Below are 14,533 nucleotides of genomic sequence, written 5' to 3' on the forward strand. Positions count from 1 at the left end.
AAGTTGCATTCATCTCTGTCTGGTATCTACTAGAATTATTTGTTTTTGCAAGTTTCAGATGACCACATAACTCATCATGGTGACAGAGCCACAAGTGAATTCTAACTCCTATCGGAGAGTATCCAAAGGGTCACAAAAAGACTCTCTCCCTTAACATTTTTTCCCTTTCCACCACCAAATAAATAATCTCTATATATGGTATCCACTGCTTTTTTAAATATCAACGTTTCAGAAAGGAATAATAACACCAGAGGTGTAGAATTAGAATGCAAATGCACTAAAGTATTCTCTCTTTCCCAGGACTCTCCTCCGCCCTGTGGAAATCACTGGTTTGAATTTTAGGCATGGAGTGCTGCCTAATGGATTTAGTGTGCTTGTGCTTCACCTAAGACTGTGCGTCAAAGCTTAGGGGGAAGGGAGAGGGAGTCTACAGAGCTGCCATACCCAACTTAGCCTGGAACTGTGCTAGGTACAGACGACATTGAAAGGGACGCAATGCATTCGAAACCTCTCCACATTGTCTTTCCCACCGAGATCTGCAGGCCCGGGGGTCCAAAGGGCCATCTCAAAGGAACCGCTGGGTTATTAATTTGATCAGGGAGGCTGGCTCTTAGTGTGGGGGGAGGGGTGGGAATGGGAAGCCTGCATCCTTGCTGTTGCGCACCCCAACTCTCAATCTTACCCCCGGATCCTGAATTTTGCCCACCTCCCCTCTCATTACACCCCTAAATCAATGGAGCTAAAAATCAGTCCCTTTCCGCTGGTTTTCCTGAAGATCCTGAATTCCTGGGGTCTGTTAATTATTTTAAAATGTAGAGCGTTCCCCGGGTAGCTCCCGCCTGGACCGCCCCCCACCCCGCCGCCCCCACCCATTCTCTCTTCTCGGTCCCTAGAGAAAAGCCAGCTACATCCATTTGGATTTATGTAAGGTGGATTAGGGACACAAAGGGAACAATAAGACCCAATTTACAAAAAAAGGGAGGGAGTAGAAAGGGAGGGTAAAAGGGAGAAAAGGAAACGTGATGGGAATAAAAAGCAACAAAATGAATTAATTTTTAAGGGGGAGGTGGGGTCGGGGAGGGGGATAGACACCCCCTTCTTTTAACATTAGCCTAAAGCTCCTTCAGCGCTTTTTGTCTGGGGCTCCCAAGTTTTGCTTCCAAAAGAAAAAGCAAAAAAGAGGTAAAAATAAAGAAAACAGTCTCTACGTCTGGGGCGAGAGAGGTCTCAGGAGACGGCCTAACAAGTGTGCGAAGCAGCCAGGAGAACGCAGGATCCACGATTCCGCTGAAGGGAATGACCCTAGGGACGGAGGGGCGACGGGCTGCCCAGATGGCAACAGAAGCCACGTCGGAAGGAGAGGGGGAGATGGAGAGCGCGAGAGAGCGCAGCGCCCCTTTCCTCCCTCCTAAGCAGTGTCTGTGGGCAGGTATATGAATCTCTCCGAGCCTCCGTCTGGAGAGTTCTGGGTACCGGCTGCCCAGCCAAGGCTAAGTTGGTTTTTGGCTCCCTCCTTCGGAACAGGGAAAATGATAGATTACACAAGGATGAATGGACGAATACCTGGAGAGATGGAGCGATGGATGACTGGATAGATGGATGGATAGATGGATGGATGGACGGATGGATGGACGGATAGATGGATGGATAAATGTATGGATAGAGGAATAGACGGATGGATGGATGGATGGATGGATGGATGTAGGAAGGGGGTAAGAATCGGAGAGATGGATACAAGGCTAAATGCACACAGGCTGGAACATGAACATAAGCTGGAACACACGCGCACACATTCAGGACACTTGCTGACGGACACGCAATTATCCGCGTCCGTTTCCAAGCAGGCACTCGCGCACCTACATGCACGCATTTTCGCGCGCGCGCGCACACACACACACAGATATACGCGCACACACGCGCACACACACAGCGTCTGTGTGTGCTCTTCTCAAACTCTATGTTCTTCTCGCTCTCTCCACATATACACATATAGACACACAGGCTCATATAATCCTCCCAGCATGTCCGAATAGACGCACAGAAAACTGCGCACCCAGACGGGTCGGGTCAATCCTGCACGTTCCCTCCAAACTAGCCCAGTGTACAATTCTGGGGCGAAAAGCGAGAACTCGACTACGTTCAACTTGCCGGCGGGTTCCCCAGGTCTGCAAGGTGATCCGAGGAGGTCGGGGCCCCATTAGACCACAGTCACAGCCCCGGGGCGCGGAGCTCGGTGAGGAGAAAGGTGTCTGACGCTGGGTGCTAGAAATCAGGTCACTGGCCCCCAGAGAGAGGCGCCACGACCGCTGCGCTGCCGAGGCCCGGCAGCCGGGTCCCCGGAAGCGCAAAGCTCGGGAAACTTTGCAGAAACCAGAGCTCGGAAGGCTTTCGCTAAAACACAGGAGCACCAAACCCTCACTCCGCCCCAGGCTTGCGTTTCCCCGTCGCCCGGGACTGGTCGGGGGAAGGACGTGGTTCACGAATTTTCTTTTTTTTTTAAATCCTCGTGTTGGCTCCAGTGCATCCCCTTGGGGAGCCTCGAGCGGGCCTCACAGGCGGATGCAGATAAACTTTGGCCTTTCGTTACAAACTTGGGTAGACCCGCTTGCTTGGGTCACCGCCTCGGGGCAAGCCGCCCGGTCGCTCCCCGCCTCCCCTTCGCGGATCCCCTCGCCGCGGCCCCCTTCTCTGGAGTCGGGACGCACGGCTCGCTCCGGGCTCCCCCCAACACCAGCCGGCCTCGCGCTCCAGTGGACCATTCGCCCACGGATCGTCCCTGCTCTGACCTCGACCGCAAAAAGGCCACCCGACTCCTACCTTCATTTGCGGGGTACACCCTGGAACCAGTGACAGCTTCACAAATCCCAAAAAGAAACGAAAAGAGGACGAAATAGAAAATCCCAGCCATGGTTCGCTGGTGCCAGCGCTGCTCCTGCCGCTTCTATCCCAGTGGAATAAATGCTTAAGTTAGGAGTGCAGCAGGCTGAAGACATTGCCAAGGGGGTGGGCCCGGCCCGTGACGTAGGCCCGTCAGTCCGGGGCCTGCGGCCAATGGCGGCGCAGACAGGGTAACCGCGGCCCCGCCTCCACCGCGCAGAGCCCGCCCCCAGGTCCTGCCCCCTCCGGGCTCCGCGGGGCGCGCGGTCTCCCGGAGCTGGAAGGGGGCGAGGGCTGCGGGTCCCCCGTCCCCGCCCGCGGGAGGAGGCCGGCTGGGTCCCCCGCGTCACCTCAGGGTCGAGCCCCTGGACGGCAAAGGGAGCTTCGAAAGGCTGTGAATTGACTGGGGGGAGCGGGAGAAAAGGTTGGCAACCTCCCCCCTACACACACGGGAGGTTCGAGATGGAGGGAAAGGCTCTTTTATTGAAATAAAATAAGTGTAAAGTTGACCTGCCCCTCTGCTGTCGCTCCTCTCCGGGGGCCGACGTGTTGCGTCCCGCGCGGCCGGGCCGGGGCTGCACACTGACTGCCACCGCCACCCGCTGCTGCCGTGCCCGGCTGTGCCTTTACGGCGCTCCTCGGTCCGAATCGCTCTTTGCGGGGAGTTTCGTGGCTCGATCACTCGTTTCTTCCCCGGCTCCCCAGCCGCCTGGAGAGCGGGGACTTACTCGGTCCCCAACGTCCAGTCCGCAGCAGGGCTCAGGCCTCCAGAGACTGAACAAATGACTTTCTAGCAACGAGACAGCCCCCGCTGGCCCGGTCGCCTTGCGCGCCCTGCGCGGGCCCAGGACGGGACTCCAGCCGCTCGCAAGGCGCCCGAGACAGCCCGGCCGCAGGGAACCGACTGTGCGTTCTCCGGGGGACAGACGGGGGATCTCTGGAACCAGCCTAGCGATTCCGGGCCGCGGGAGGTAGGGGCGGAGGGTTTAAGTGTGAGTGCGGGACCCGCAGCCGCACAGACCACGCACACGGGGACTCGGACCTGCCCAGAGCAACTGCCGCAGCCGTGCGCTCCGACCGCTTCCCTCCGCCGGTCGGGACAGCCTCCCGGCCCCCGGAGTCGACGGTGAGCGGCAGGACCCGCAGAAACCCGCGCGGCTGCCCCTGCCCCGGCCCCGAGGTTGTCACTGACGACCTCTCGGGGTGCTGGCACCATCTCGCCGCGGTCTGTTCCCAGATGCCCCGGCCACGGGCGCAGCCACCTGAGCGCTGCCCAGCGACGGCTGCTCAGCCGGCGTCCGGGGAACCGGTCCCCAAAGCGACTCGGTGCTCGGATTCTTAGTGACGAAGCCTCCCTGCCTGCTCTCAGACTTCCCCTCCTCTGGCTCCCTGGAGGACAGGGCCGGGTTTTCCTCGCGAGCCTGGATCCCAGTGGCAGGGCGACCGCGGGGAGGTGGAAGCGCCTGGCCAGCCCGGGCAGTGGCTCATCGTGAACCAACTGCGCCACCTGCCGGCCAGATGCGGGAGTGCGCGGCCCCGAGGAAGGACGCGCGGACAAAGACCGCGACCGACCGCCCGGCCGAGGGATGGTACGTGTCGGGGGCAATCTTTTTATCCACCCGCCCAGGTCCCGCGCACGAGGGCCTCTCCTGCCGGGTGGTAGCGGGCGGCAATTCAGAGGTCTCGGAAGTCTGTAGAGCCTCTCGCCAGCTGGATTGCGAAAGATGGACCCGGAAAACGTTTCAAGGAGAAACTCGTTGCAGTCAATGTTCGAGGGAGGGCTTGCTTGGGTAGCTGCAGGGTGTAGGACGGCGTGGGGGAGAGAGGAGATCGCGAGTCCCTGGCCGCGGTTTCAGGGCATTGGCCTCCGCAGCAGAGCGCGTTTCCCCCTTGGCCCGAGGGCTGCATTTGGTTTCTTATGCAAACTCAGCCCCGGGCTAATAACATGGGCAGCTTTCACTTTCACAGAAGACGAGCGCTCTGGGCGAGCGGCTGTGTGAGTTGGTGGCCCAGAGGGACAGCTTGTGCCGCTCTGGGCATTTCGGTTTCTAGGTGAAAGACCCGCTGAAATGTCACCGTCCTAAGGAGTGGATTTCAGTTATTGTAGCTACTGATTTTACTCAAGTAAAAAGGGGGGACGGTGTGCACTCAGGGGATATATATGTGTGTGTGTGTATAAATTATTTAAAATAACTGCACTAAGTCCCTTTAAGAAATGCATTTCTAGGTTCTTTCATGTGTCTTTCTGAGTTTTACAGTAAAAGAAGATGAATATCGGTCCCTGTCATTTGGCACACAGATTCAAAAGAGAAAAGAGCAATCGAATTCTTTTTAAAACCATTTTAAACAATAGATGCTGGTTGCCGCTCTGCAGGAGCTTGAGTTTTGCTTGTATCTGTGGTTGAAATGGGAAACTGACTGCCGGCATTGTTAAAAACAATAAAATTTCTAAGATGTGTACCATTTTTTCCCTAGCATATGCACACTGAATATTAAACAAAGTCTTTCCAGACACAGTTGCCTGAGAACAAGGCATCATTTGCTAGAGTACATTCCCCGACTTCCCCTTTTTTCTTCCTATTTTTCGTTTCGGGCCCCAAAGCAGCCCAATAAACAGCAGAACCAAGAAGCAGGAAATGCTAACTCGGAAAAACTGAACTATAACTTCCTCTGTAAAGCTTTTCTGGGCTGTAGATCAGCAATGAGCTGCTGAAAATGCCTCTATCCATTGTGATTACCTACAGGAAAACTGTTGTAACCTAACAGACACCAGTCCTTCTAAGAATTGGGCAAAAAATTCTAAAAAAACATGGTGGCCCTGGTCCACCCACCATCAGTGCAGAACCCCACCCCACCCCAAAACATTGTCAGAAAATACCCTGGAATTTTCAAATGTCTGGGAATGTTCACAATAAATCAGTGGAGTCAGAAGGATACAATAGCATACCATACTTTCAAAAAGTACCTAAAATCAACAGCTTTTAAAATAAAATAGCTCGACTCTGGAGTAAAACAAGTCCCTCACTGCTGTAAGAATTCGGGGTTACTTTGAATGCAGTATGTCAAAATACAAATGCTTATAAGCTTAACGAAAATAGTAATTATAATAAATAATTTGAAAACATTGGTATACTATTTTTGTACAGCGCTTACCACTAAGACTTGGGCTACAAAGTACATTGTAAATCCTGAGTTGAATTAAGATTGAATTTCAAAGGTATTTCCAATCTGTAGAACACATTTTTAAATAGCACCAAGCATCCCAGGGTTTCCACCTCTAAGCGGAGGGCCAGTTTCACCAAAGCAATGAGAAAGGGGCCTTTGACCTGTGCACAAATGAACAATGATAAAGAGGGTGGAAGACTAGGGAGAAGGTGAGAATGAGAAGATGAATCCACTCTCCTTTTTTCTAGATACTATGGCAGATTTTCTAGCTAGTTTTCCTGGACTACCTTGGACATCAGTCTTTTTATCAATAAAATGGAGCATGTCCATAATGCTCCGGTGACTCCCTGTCTCTTCCAGAACCAGGGTTTTCAACTCAGACAACCACGGTTTAATATTTTAGCTGGCCTTTTGCTAGTTGTGTGTCTCTGAGTAAGTTACTTAGGCTCTCTGGGATATGGTTTTCTAACCTATAAATTATAGCAAGTTAACATAATATGATTCTTCTAAATAGCGAATGAATCTTGTAGAGCTCACAATATGGTATCTGGCATGTGGTAGACAGCTGTTATTCCCCTCAAATAATATGTAATTAATAACTATTAACATAATTAAAGGATAAATCATTTATTTGGCTTGAATTATCCCTTGCACAAGGAAACCAAGCACTGTGATTCACCTTTTGTGCTCTGTAAGAAGAGAAAGCTTTATTTTATCAACTCCTGGAGTGAGGAAGGGTCATAATTCTAAATTCTCCCTTTCTTTCATTGTTGATTTATGACAGCTTACATCCAACTCTTATATTCCTAGATGATTCAACTGGATTTGAACCTAAAGATTGTACCTGTCTTCAAATAAATAGTTTCAAAAATAAGTGAAACAAGATGTGAGGAATCGAAAGTCCCACAAGCAAGTGATAACAAATCACCAAAGCTCCACCCAAGGAAATTTCCACCTTTGTTAGAAAATGCTCCTACCACAAGCTACCCTCTTAATATAGTGACCTGACACAACATTTGGTGGGCTCCCTGAAGCCTCCAGGAAACCCAGTTGAAGATTGTATCCTTTGATGTCAAGGCTTTCATGCTGTTTCTTATGCAAATAAGAAGCTGGACTCTTATGAGCCCTTTACACCAGAGTGGGAGAAATGGCCACAGAGCTCAGGTTTTGGTGGATCAGGAAGGCGAGAGAGCAAGACAAAGCCAGAACCCTTCCAAGTGACAGAGGCGGAAAGGGGCCTACAGGAAGATTGCAGTTCTTAAGGGGGCAAGACTTTTTCTGAAAAGTTTTTTGTTCAGTGCCATCTTTGAATGTAATTCAGTATTAATGAACATTTTTCAAATGCCTACTATGTACCAAACACCACATGTTGAAAACGTTACAGGTTTCTTCTCAGCCCTGACCATGCATGATGCCCAATACGTGGGGATGTGGGAGCCAGGCAGAAACCAGCAGGAATCTTGGCATGTCCTGGGGCCTGAGGGAGAAGGGGAGAGAGAGCGTTGACACGTGCCAAGATGTTCAGTGCAGTCCTGCAACATCTCTGTATCCCTGTAAGGAATATTTTGCAGAGACAATGCATCTTTCTGGAGGAGAAATTAGAGATCATTTGAATCTGGTTTTGGCTGCATTGGGAAGATGAGTTAAACATCAGAACTATTTTATTTTTTAGGCATGACAGCCAGGCCCCAAAAGAAGCGTAAAATGCTTTTTACTTTCAATACCACAGCTATGAAATAAGGTGCATTCATTCTAACTCAAAATGCTAACATAAAGCTATAAGCCACAGCTATTATATATTTTAGCTATTAAATACTTTAATATTTAATATCTAGATAAATTTATGGTTATCAAAAGAGCTTTTGAAATTATAGTTGTTTTAGGATGAAAAACTGATGATAATATATATGTGAATAAAATAAATCTAGGACAATGTTTTTAGCCACTTTTAAGAGAAAAATAACTACCTGGTCAGAGCAGCACCAATTTATACAAGTACTGCAACAGCCTTCTGAAAAACAGTGTGCGATTAAAACGAAATGTTGTGAGAAAATAATATGACCATGAACATAATTTTATGATTTACTGCATAATGAGAATGTAAGTTTGGAAACCTAACTTTTCCTTCTCCCATCATAGTCTAAAGCATTTGCAGAGCACTTATGTTCCAAACATTTATTTTGTAATTTCAAAAGATCTTTGAATATTCTAAAGATGTCTAAAATGACAGAAAATGTATTTCTTTATGTACAACACAAATCCTTTAAATGCTTCTTTCAATAATGGAATTTTATAAGGGTACTTGTAGAGGAAATGTTGCTTTTGAAATTATACATATATTTTATGTCTTTAACCTAACTATTTCTGCCAGTTAGTAAATAAAAAAAGCCTTTTCCTACAAAAGATTATGACTTTTGACCATTTATTCAAATGGACTAAAGAGGAAACTAAGTCAAACTCCAGTGGACATAGGATAAGCTTTTCCTTAAATTATATAGTATTTGGCTTCACTGTAAATTAATGAAACCTTATTAAAATCAATTGACTATAAATAAACTCCCTAAATAAAGAAATACAAAAATGAGATTCATAAATATGGTTTGGTTAAAATTGGCGTTACTTGGGGACTTTCTAGGAATACTATATTTAAGAACAAAGAAGAATTTATGTAAAATAAGTGTTAGCTCGGGAGTCTATAAACAAACATTTGTCATACAACTTTAAAATGTACTAAGCAGCCCTGTTAAACTTAGTGATATGTGGAATCACTTTCTCTTAGACCTTGACTATATCTGCACAAATAAACTGGCTTAATTCAGGCAAACAATGTGTTATTTGAAGTAGGAAGGTAAAAAGAAATTCAGTTAGTAACGGATCATTTGACTCAAACTGGCATGTAAAATATCAATTCAACCATTTGTTTTTTCTTTGTATTCAACTCTATATGTATATGCACTCTAGGTTTTTCTTTTGCTGGGCAATGAAGGAGTTAAAAATTAGGCTTACAATGCAGAGAATGATACTTCTACGCTATTTATCGTTTAAATTTATGGCTCTATATAAAATTAGCCTTTAAGAAGAATACCTTTAACCATCTCTAGCTGAATTGGAGGCTGAGTTGTCCCAGTTTGGGATAAATCCTTCTGGTATAAAATATTTGTACATTATTAAAATTACAGGATTTATCTCCTGGAATTTAATGCTTGACTTTGACATTCGGGATTAACACGTGGGATAACATGTATGTAACCACCTTTGATGTCTATATCACCTTCATTTCCTATTGCTCTGAATTAAAAAAAATTTGAACTAAAATGTGCACAGGTGATTATGAGAGGGCCTCCAACATATATTAACTTTAAGAATAAGGTCCCATTGCTACAACTTCAACCTGCCTATTTATATTACATTAGACACCTATCAGAGGTAATTTAACATCGGCAGGAAATTAATCAAGTCTGTTCCATTAAATGGTCAGTTTACTGCTGCTCAGTAGAGCTGGGCCCCATTTCCTCTGTGTGTCTCATTATTTTCTCATCTGAAACTTGTATAGTTTTCACTCAGATTGTTGCAATTCAAAATACTTTGATAAATGCCTAGTTGTGTCCGTACTGTTTAGCAGGTCACCCTGGTTAAGTTACTCATTGGACTAAATTTGCAATGCAGAAATCACTGCAAAAGTAAAAATCGCAGTGAACTGCAAAGGTGATGAGGATATTCAGGATGCTTTGGGTCTTCCGTCTTCTAGTTTTTCCTAGCAATACACTTCTTTTGCCACTTGACTATATATTTATGTGTTATATGGATAGCCATCTATTTATAAACTTGGGTACTTGTTTTAAAAACCTGACTGATATTAAGAAAAAGATTAGCTGGCTTTAAAGCTCTTATACTTAAATACTTCCCATGGTTAGCTTGAAGGGGAAAGGTCTGTGATTTGGAAGCTTCCTCTTGCTGTATTCTGATTTAATCTGCTCCGTCCTCTGCTTTTTCCACGTCCACCTACACACAGCTGGCCATTTTCCCGCAACCTTTTCGCTGTCAGTCAAGTGACAGCCTTGGATGGAAGCTTTGTGTGCCACCGCCTCCTGAGGCCCCGCACCACATTTAGATGGAAAAAGGAGGGGGGAACACAACGAATTCTTCGAAAGCCGGGGGTGGGAGAATACTGGTAGGAGGGTTTTGATGCACAGCTTTTTTCAGAAACTGCTTTCTCGAATACACGCAAAAATGCAAGCACATAGACCAAACCCCCACATCTGCAGCCCAGCACCAATGTCATGTAAAATCACCCTGTGAAGTCAAGCATTCCAAGACTTGTTGAGGCAAAGAATAAAGCAAGGGAGTTTGCAGCCCAAGAATAATCCCAGCTTCTCTCCTAGTATGTGAGTGATCAGATGTGTCTAACTTTCCCTTTCTTGGATTGACTGACTCTTAGCTGACCTGTAAGTATTAACATCTCTTCCTAAAATTACTTGGAAACATTTGTTTTTGCTAATTGTAGAGGAGCTGAAGGAATGTTCTGCTTATTACTTTGCACAGATTTCACCCTGTATAACGTAATGTCTTAATATTGAAAGGAGGCTGCATCCTATAATAAGCAGCCACACTATTAAGACATTTCTTTTGTATTACTTCCCTGAAAAGTCAGATAGGTCAGTAACACAGATTAGGTCTTGATCTCTAGAAAAAGAGCCTGAATTGAGACATAGGCCTTATTTTAATTATTTTGTTTTTATTTAGTGTTATCTGCATTCTGATTACAGAGTCTCTTAAATTTGACTCCACATTCCTCATCAGCTAAGTTACAGGATCTTTAAAGAAAATGTTACAAGTTTACACTAAAACCACCAGGAACCCCGATATTCTCTAAAAATAAACAGACGAATTTTTACCTTGTTGCTATAAATGAAATATATTTGTGTCTGTTTTAATTAAGGTACTTGCCACCCAAAATATTTAATATGTTGTAAGATGATAATGCATTAAAATTTACTTTTTACATTAGCAATACTCAAGTTTTACTTTTCTAGTGGTTTCTATTTTTGTCTTATTGGAGATAAGAAGGTATAAGAGTAAAAATTATGAGTGATATAAATTCGAATGTTACAGTTTATCTTCCTATATAAATTATGTGTTTTGCTGTCTGTCTAGAAGCAGTGTCCCTTATAACAATTGGGTTTCTCATCTAGCCAGGCGAGAGGCAGCAGCAGCAGTTGTTCAAAAGCAAGAGTGTAGCCAATAAACCTGAGCAAATAACTTTATAACCGTGGAGCTTATTTGGGATGTTAACACAGATGCTTGGCAAATCCATGGGGAATGTTTGGCAAATGTGGGATTCACCAGTACCTTCAACCTGTTAAGTGCAAGGCTAATAATTACCAAAAAAGTAATTTTGTGACTCTTTTTTTCTAAACACAGTTAATCTTCAAAAGTAGTGTTTCTTTTTGGTATTTAGTATAAAAATAGAAAAAGTCTAAGAAATGTAAAGAAGTCTGGGAAATATGTGTATACACACACATACAGATGACTACAGTGTTGCAAAGATAGTAAAGCTTTTAACTTAAAAATTAAAGCCATATTATTGATTATTCTCATCTTGCACAGATCCTTCTTCAAAGATAATTTACCTATTTATAATTCTGTAATATGTTTTGCTCTTCATAGTCTGATAAAATGCATGCATAATTTAAACTTAATATTACTTAGAGTTCAACTTTTTTGACAGTTGATTAATTTTCAAAATGATGAAATTGGTGAGAATAAATGAAATAGTACTCAGAATTAATATTTTAAAGTTCTGGAAACCCCCAATAAATTACGCTTGGTTGTGGATAGATATAGGCTTTTAGTAAATTGTCTTCTTAGTAAGATAATGTTAAGAATAATATTGGTCTTTAGAATTCAATTTGGGTTGGTTTGGTGTATTTCAATACAAAATGTACCTGGAGACTATCTGTACAAATATCACACACGTGTGCACACACAGGCACAAACTCACACAATCCCAGAAATACTTTTTCTAAGTCACTGAGATTCATTATTTCCAAAGACTATGCCTTCTAAGTAATACTTCTTCACTTCTAACTCAGAAGCAAAGCAATTTATAAGGAGCAGCAGGAAATATGTTGATCGTTAAAGAAAACAAAAAAACTCTTTAAAAATCAGCACCTGTGTAAAATTAGCTCTTTAAAACTCAAAGTAAGTTGTTGATTTTCTTTTCTAAGTCCGTATTACTGAATTTCTCTTTAATTCTTTCTTCACCATGGAAAACATACATTTTCCATGTATGTTCAGTGTATTTAATTAGGGAAATAATAACCATAAAAGTAAATTTTGGAGTATATACTGTGTGGAGTAGTATTTTCCAATATATGTATTCATAAATGTAGCATATAACTAAGCCATGAAATAAAATTGACCTAGCTGATGGTGAAAAATTTCCCCAAGCCTTGGAAGATTTACTTCTTTTCTGTGATCACATGGGATTTGCATGGATTCTTTTTATGGGGCTCATTCATTATAGCCATTTGGGGAATAAATGTAAATTTTCACACAATTACTCACTTGCTGCCACACACAGAATGAATGGCCTGTGTTATACAGTATTGGACAAACGTGCCCACTTCTATAAACAGAATATCTCATTACATTTCCTGTTGTCTCTGCAGCCAACTTTTGATTTCAGAAGCTTGAAGGTTGTCCCCCAAAGTCATAGACATCTAGCTGATTATTTGCCCCCAACAAAGAGAGGAAAGGAAGAAAACCCAAAACAAACACAAATAGCTTAGCTCACTGTTAGCAACAGTGCTTAAAAGTTTGATGATTTAGAAGATTCAAACTGGGCATTAAAATGAGGTTTAGAGAAACTAGTGCTTTTAAATTTTTATGCTTGTTCTCATTTTTTCCAGGAATCAAAGCTAAATTAGAATGGGCTGACCTTAAAAAAATATTGTTGGAATTAAGCATTGTGTAAAAATCTATTTTTTCATGGATATGGTATAATAGACTCATACACAGATTTAATGTTGGCAGTTTGGGCCATTTGATAGTAACCTTGATTGCCCATGATGATTTGTAACTTTATTGAAATCCAAATTTGACTCAGGTGCCTGAAGACTAAAAACAGGGAGGGGAGACATTTGAAGGATCCTAGGCGACGACTCAAACTCAACTCATCTCAGCTCCCATGTTCTCTGCTCATCTCCCACACAGTAATTCTCTTTACATGTTTTACATTCTAGGAGGGAAATGTATGCCTAAGTGAGAGCTTCAGTTTCTTCATCTGTAAGATGGGCTAATAGTGGTGAGTAACTCAGAATTGTTATAGAAGTTAAGCGAGATGCTCTATATACAGCTGTAAACGCGGTACCTGGCAAAAAATAATTGTTTGCAGTAAATATTATTGCACCTTAATTTGTTGTTCGATGAGGAAGTACCTAGACATTTGCAGTAAACCATTTTTTAAAATTAGACCAATCAACACTCATGTGCAATATGGCAGTAGAATTCAGTGGAATTCAAGCAGGTTGTGGGGGAGGAGGGGATGGGTAAATTTACTCCTAACGGGTACGATGTGCACTATCTGGGTGAGGGACACACGGACACAAGTATAACTTTGACTCAAATTGTACAAAAGCAATTCATGAAACCAAAATATTTGTACCCCCATAATATTCTGCAATTTAAAAAATAAAATAAAATTAGACCATACATTTCTATTATTTGATAGAATTGAAAGATATTTTTAAAGAGCTTCACAAGTACTTTTCTACCAAAGAGTACTGTTTCCATTTGTCCATTGTCTTTTTTCTTTTATTGTAAATTGACAATTTAAAATTGTATATATTTATGTGCTACAACGCAATGTTATGATTTATGAATACAATATAGAATCATTAAATCAAGCTAATTAATGTATCTATCGCATCAAATACTTTTTTGTGGTGAGAACATTTGAAATTTACTCTCTTAACAATTTTGAAATGTGCAATACACTATTATCAACTATATTAACCATGCTGTGCAATAGATCTAAAAAAGAAACCCCTTATTCCTTCTATCTAACTGAGATTTTGTACTGTTTGTCCAACATCTCCTTATTTCTTCCACCACCCCACCCCCACCCCAGGCTCTGTAACCACCATTTTAGTCTATGCTTCTATGACTTTGATTGATTTAGAGTCCACATATAAGTGAGAACATGTAGCATTTATTTTTCTGTCCCTGGCTTATTTCACTTAGCATAATGTTCTCCAGTTCCAACTATGTTGTCACAAATGATAGAATTTTCTTCTTTTATAAGGCTGAATAGCATTCCTTTGTGTATGTACTACATTTTCTTTATCCCTTCATCTGTTGATGGACACAGGTTGACTCCAAAACTTGTGTTAGTGAATAGTGCTGCAATAAACAAGGGAGTGCATTTATCTCTTTGACATACTGATTTCGAATCTTTTGGGTAAATACCCAGAAAGAAGTGGAATTGCTG

General features: G+C 43.4%; 1 protein-coding gene across 1 annotated transcript in view; it reads right to left on the reverse strand.

The window, feature by feature from the left end:
- The window catches only part of EPHA4 (EPH receptor A4), a 143,381-nt gene extending 140,473 nt beyond the window's left edge, over positions 1–2,908 (reverse strand). The window contains exon 1 of the mRNA XM_012642583.1: positions 2,818–2,908. Within this exon, the coding sequence (XP_012498037.1) occupies positions 2,818–2,908 (91 nt within the window). The remainder of the gene's footprint in view (positions 1–2,817) is intronic.
- Positions 2,909–14,533: the final 11,625 nt, after the last annotated feature.

This window comes from Propithecus coquereli, unplaced genomic scaffold, assembly GCF_000956105.1.
Source record: "Propithecus coquereli isolate 6110/MARCELLA unplaced genomic scaffold, Pcoq_1.0 Scaffold18, whole genome shotgun sequence".
NCBI lineage: Eukaryota > Metazoa > Chordata > Mammalia > Primates > Indriidae > Propithecus > Propithecus coquereli.